This window comes from Perca fluviatilis, chromosome 7 (genome assembly GCF_010015445.1).
Source record: "Perca fluviatilis chromosome 7, GENO_Pfluv_1.0, whole genome shotgun sequence".
Lineage (NCBI taxonomy): Eukaryota > Metazoa > Chordata > Actinopteri > Perciformes > Percidae > Perca > Perca fluviatilis.
Window position 1 is genome coordinate 39404323 of NC_053118.1, and position 5000 is coordinate 39409322.

A 5000-nucleotide genomic window follows, 5' to 3' on the forward strand; every position below is an offset into this window, starting at 1 on the left:
GAATCAGCATTTACCCAGAATCCCTCAGCGGCAGCAAGAGGATAGTGCGTGGCATCCGGCGCGCCGAGCGCTCCGAACGCCCAGACGGTGACCGAGGCTGCTCGGCCGCGGGAAGAGGCATGGTGCTCGTCGACGCCGAGAACAACATCCTGGACGTCCCGGGACAGCTTCAGATGAGCCACCTGGTCCCGCCTGGTGGGCCCGGCGCCGCCGCGCACGGCCAGGGGGGCCGCGTGGAGCGCGTGCTGCCCGTCCGCGCCGACTACTGCTGCCTGGACAGCAGCTCCGCCAGCAGCAGCCAGACCAGCAGCAAGACGGCCTCCCCGTTCACGTAAGGCTGCGCAATTAATCGAAATGTAATCGTGATTATGATTTCGACTCCCAATGATGAAACAAAAACAGAATAATCGAGAAAAACTATTATTTAGTTCATTACGTTTTGCAAGTAAACTCTTTATTTTCTCTGGTGTTCTGAAAAAAAAAAAGTTTAAATAGGAAAAGTATTAAAGGGATACGCCACCGTTTGTTGGAATAGGGCTTATCATCGTCTCCTCTAGCTGTAGATAGGTGAAATAGGTCTTATCATGGTCTCCCCTAGCTGTAGATAGGTGAAATAGGTCTTATCACGGTCTCCTCTAGCTGTAGATAGGTGAAATAGGTCTTATCACGGTCTCCTCTAGCTATAGATAGGTGAAATAGGTCTTATCACGGTCTCCTCTAGCTGTAGATAGGTGAAATAGGTCTTATCACGGTCTCCTCGTGAGGAGTAGAATAGGTGAAATAGGTCTTATCACGGTCTCCTCTAGCTGTAGATAGGTGAATAGGGCTTATCACGGTCTCCTCTAGCTGTAGATAGGTGAAATAGGTCTTATCAGCGGTCTCCTCTAGCTGTAGATAGGTGAAATAGGGTCTTATCACGCGGTCTTAGCTGTAGATAGGTGAAATAGGGCTTATCACGGTCTCCTCTAGCTGTAGATAGGTGAAATAGGTCTTATCACGGTCTCCTCTAGCTGTAGATAGGTGAAATAGGTCTTATCACGGTCTCCTCTAGCTGTAGATAGGTGAAATAGTGTTGGCCCACCTATCTACAGCTAGAGGAGACCGTGATAAGCCCTATTTCAACAAACGTGGCGTATCCCTTTAAGGCAAACTACACAGTTGTATGTTTTTGGTTTTTTTTTTACTGTTGATTTATTTAACTTTTTCCCAGTTTTTTTAAGTTCAATAATTGCAACATCTTTCCAGAAGTCAACGAGTAATCGTGTTAAATTATCGTGACTTCAATACTGACCGAAATAATCGTGATTATTATATTTTTTTAAGCCCTACGTTCACGCCAGCGACCTCCGAGCCCGAGCCCGAGCCGAGCCTGGGCGCCATCAGCCTCACGGTCGACTACAACTTCCCCAAGAAGGCGCTGGTGGTGACCATCGTGGGCGCGCGCGGCCTGCCGGCCGTGGACGAGCAGGCCGGCAGCTCGGACCCCTACGTGAAGATGACCATCCTGCCGGAGAAGAAGCACCGCGTGAAGACCCGCGTGCTGAGGAAGACGCTGGACCCGCTGTTCGACGAGACCTTCACCTTCTACGGCGTGGCGTACAGCGCGCTGCCCGAGCTCACGCTGCACTTCCTGGTGCTCAGCTTCGACCGCTTCGCCCGCGACGACGTCATCGGCGAGGCCGTGGTGCCGCTGAAGGGCGTGGACCCCAGCACGGGCCGGGTCCACCTGAGCCAGCAGATCACCAAGAGGAACATGCAGGTGAGGGGGCCGGCTGGATTGGGCTGGGTAAAGGGTAGGGGTGGGGGGAAAACAATCGATACAGTATAGTATCGCAATATTTTTCGTGGCAATACTGTATCGATACACAGACGCCAAGTATCGATCTATTATGATATATGTGTTGGTCAGTTTGTCTGCTTGGTAATCCCCATTTTGCTGCAATATAATTGAAGTGAGATGAACAGACAGAGAAATTTATCTTTTTAGATAAAACAGATGTTGACAAAATTTTACTTTGGGGACATCATTTGAAATTGGGAAGAATTTGAAGTTGGAAAAAAGGTAACACATTGCAATATATCGCAGAATATTGTAATATCTTTAAAATCGCAATAATATCGTATCGTGACATAAGTATCGCGATGATATCGTATCGTGACATAAGTATCGCGATGATATCGTATCGCGACATAAGTATCGCGATGATATCGTATAGTGACATAAGTAGCGCGATGATATCGTATCGTGACATAAGTATCGCGATGATATCGTATCGTGAGGCCTCTGGTGATTCCCACCCCTAGTGTAGGATAGGGCATCGAGAAACGATTCCTACTTGATTCCATCGGAATCGTTTCTTTATTGGAATCGTTTGGAAACTTTTGGAGGATTTGGTTTCAAATCTGATCGTCGGTTCCAAATTTAACATGTGCAAGTTTTGGTTTCGGTAGCGGCCGTGGAGCACAGTAAGCGGTGCTCTAGTGGGGCTTTATTTTACGTTGAAAAAGCCCCGTCAAACCTTTGATTGATTGATTGATTGATTAGACTTTATTGTCCACCTTAGTGGAAATTTGTCTTCGACTTCTCCGACATGAATGAATAAAATGACATTAAAATACACACGGTTAACAGTACAACTCTAATACCATCAACATGCAACAACAGGAATGGAAAACAGTGCAGACAATTAAGATGAGGTAGGTTTCGATCTACAATTAACACATTTAACATTTTAAGTTAAGTTCATGGATGGCAATCAAAATAATACTTTCCTCTTATTTGTGAAATAAGCACGTGACCCGTTTCAACTCCGCCCCTCAAAGAATCTGAATCGAGAATCGATGAGAACCGGAATCAGAAGGAAGAATCAGAATTGGAATCAGACTCGTTAAAATCTAAATGATGCCCAACCCTATCTGGGTATCGTTCCAAAATATATTGACCAAACACCTCGATATCGATACCGCAGCGATATTGTAGCGTTGACTATCGGTGCTTTCGCACAATATTTACACAATGAGATTTTAGATCAATAATCATCAGTAATGTGGATATAATGACTAAGTGGGTAAAGGCAAATAATAGAACAGTTACAGTCTGGTAAGGTCAGAAAGTGACATCACTTTACTGTAATGCAGCCTTTAAAACCAGGAAAAGACACTTATGTCATATTACCATATTACAATATCCAAAATCTAAGACGATATCTAGATTCATATCACGATATCGATATAATATTGATATATTGCCCAACTCTAATACCAGTACCGATTACAGGTGTGAATCTTCACTGATCTCCCGATTCGATTACCATTATCATGTCAGCGATTCAATTCGATATCTCGATGCATCACGATGCGTCAAATCCATGTTTCTATTAAAGCCATGTAGGAGATTTAATCCATGTTTCTATTAAAGCCATGTAGGAGATTTAATTCATAGCTTTTCAAGCTTCAAAAACCAAACATTCTGCAGAGCTCTAATACTAAATACACTGGATACTTAAAACTATACAGCACTGAGCACATGGCACCTCCTGAATATGCTAAAAACATACCAGAATATGTAAACAGAAATGTTGTTAGGCCGACATTACATTATAAACAGAAATAATCGATTATGGCCCGGCCGATTATCGATGCAGCATCGTCCATGCATCGATTATTTTGATTAATTTCAACACCTCTAGTACCGATACCGATACCATAACTTTGATACCGGTTCCCTGAACCATATCCTTTTTTCGATACCAATTTTATAAAACAAAGAGAAATTACAGCATTACACATTACAGCACAAATCGTATTACTTATTTTTCAGCTCCTTCTACGTGAGCTAGGGTTGGGCGGTAATAGAGTAATACGGTATTAGGGTTGGGTTATTTTGATTCAAAGGTGGGTTGCAGTTTGAGTTTCAATACTGTCATTAAAAAAAAAATGCAATGCACTTACATAGGAGACAAGGATTAAATATTAAAGCGCCCATATTATGCTCATTTTCAGGTTCATAACTGTATTTTAAGGTTGTACCAGAATAGGTTTACATGGTTTAATTATCAAAAAACACCATATGTTTGTTGTACTGCACAGCTCTCTCTCACTGCTGCAGATCCTCTTTTCACCTGGTTTCTGTTTTAGCTACAGAGTGAGACCTCTTTTCATCTTCTTCTTCTGTACTATCTTTGATTGCACTCGCACATGCTCAGTAGCTCAGATGTAGAGCATGTCAGCTAGCTAACTCTAGAGACAGTAAAAGAGAGCCTGTTTCTCCAACTTTGGTCAGTTACAAGGCAGGATCAGCTGGGAGACTTCTAAATGAGGGCGCACATGGAAGTAGTTCTTTTGTAGATTATGGTGAACTTGTGTGTGTTGTAGCAGTGCTTTGCTATTGAGAACGACGTAGCATGCTAGCGTTAGCGTTAGCCGGCTAAAGCTAGCATTAGCCGGCTAACGCTACGAGCTAACGGTTGTGGTTAGCCAGCTCATTTCGGACTGTGACGTCACAGTCCGAGGCCGATTTTGAACAGCTCACCAGGAGACTGAAGGCAGGACACATTCAGAAACCAGATCTCACTCAGAACACCATGGATGGATTTATTTCAAAGTTTGTATGTGTGTGGAAGCACCAGAGACACAAAAGAACACCCCAAATCACCAGAAAAAGTGATTTTTTCATAATATGGGCACTTTAAATATAATTTATGTAATTAGAGACGAGACAGTGTGGAGGAGAAAGGAGTGTTTTTGTAAGTAGTTGTTCTGTTATTACTGTTTTTAGTAATAGTAATAACTGTTATTAGTGTTTTGGTATTCAGTTTCTGAACGGTGCACAAGCCCACTGTTTGGTGGCGCCGTCTGAGCCTTGCGTCATCATTTTTAATTAGTCACGGTAACACCGTGTACCGCGGTAAAATAGGGAGGAGGTTTGACCGTTTCACAATTTGGATACCGCCCAACCCTAACGTGAGCTCTCTCTTTATTACCGTCTCTGTGTAACGTTA

At 43.5% G+C, this 5000-nt stretch overlaps 1 protein-coding gene across 1 annotated transcript in view; it reads left to right on the forward strand.

The window, feature by feature from the left end:
* The window catches only part of LOC120563011 (synaptotagmin-11-like), a 27726-nt gene that overhangs the window by 12375 nt on the left and 10351 nt on the right, over positions 1-5000 (forward strand). The window contains exons 2-3 of the mRNA XM_039807020.1: positions 1-331; positions 1324-1759. The exon at positions 1-331 is cut by the window's left edge and continues 186 nt beyond it. Coding sequence (XP_039662954.1) covers positions 1-331; positions 1324-1759 — 767 coding nt within the window. The remainder of the gene's footprint in view (positions 332-1323; positions 1760-5000) is intronic.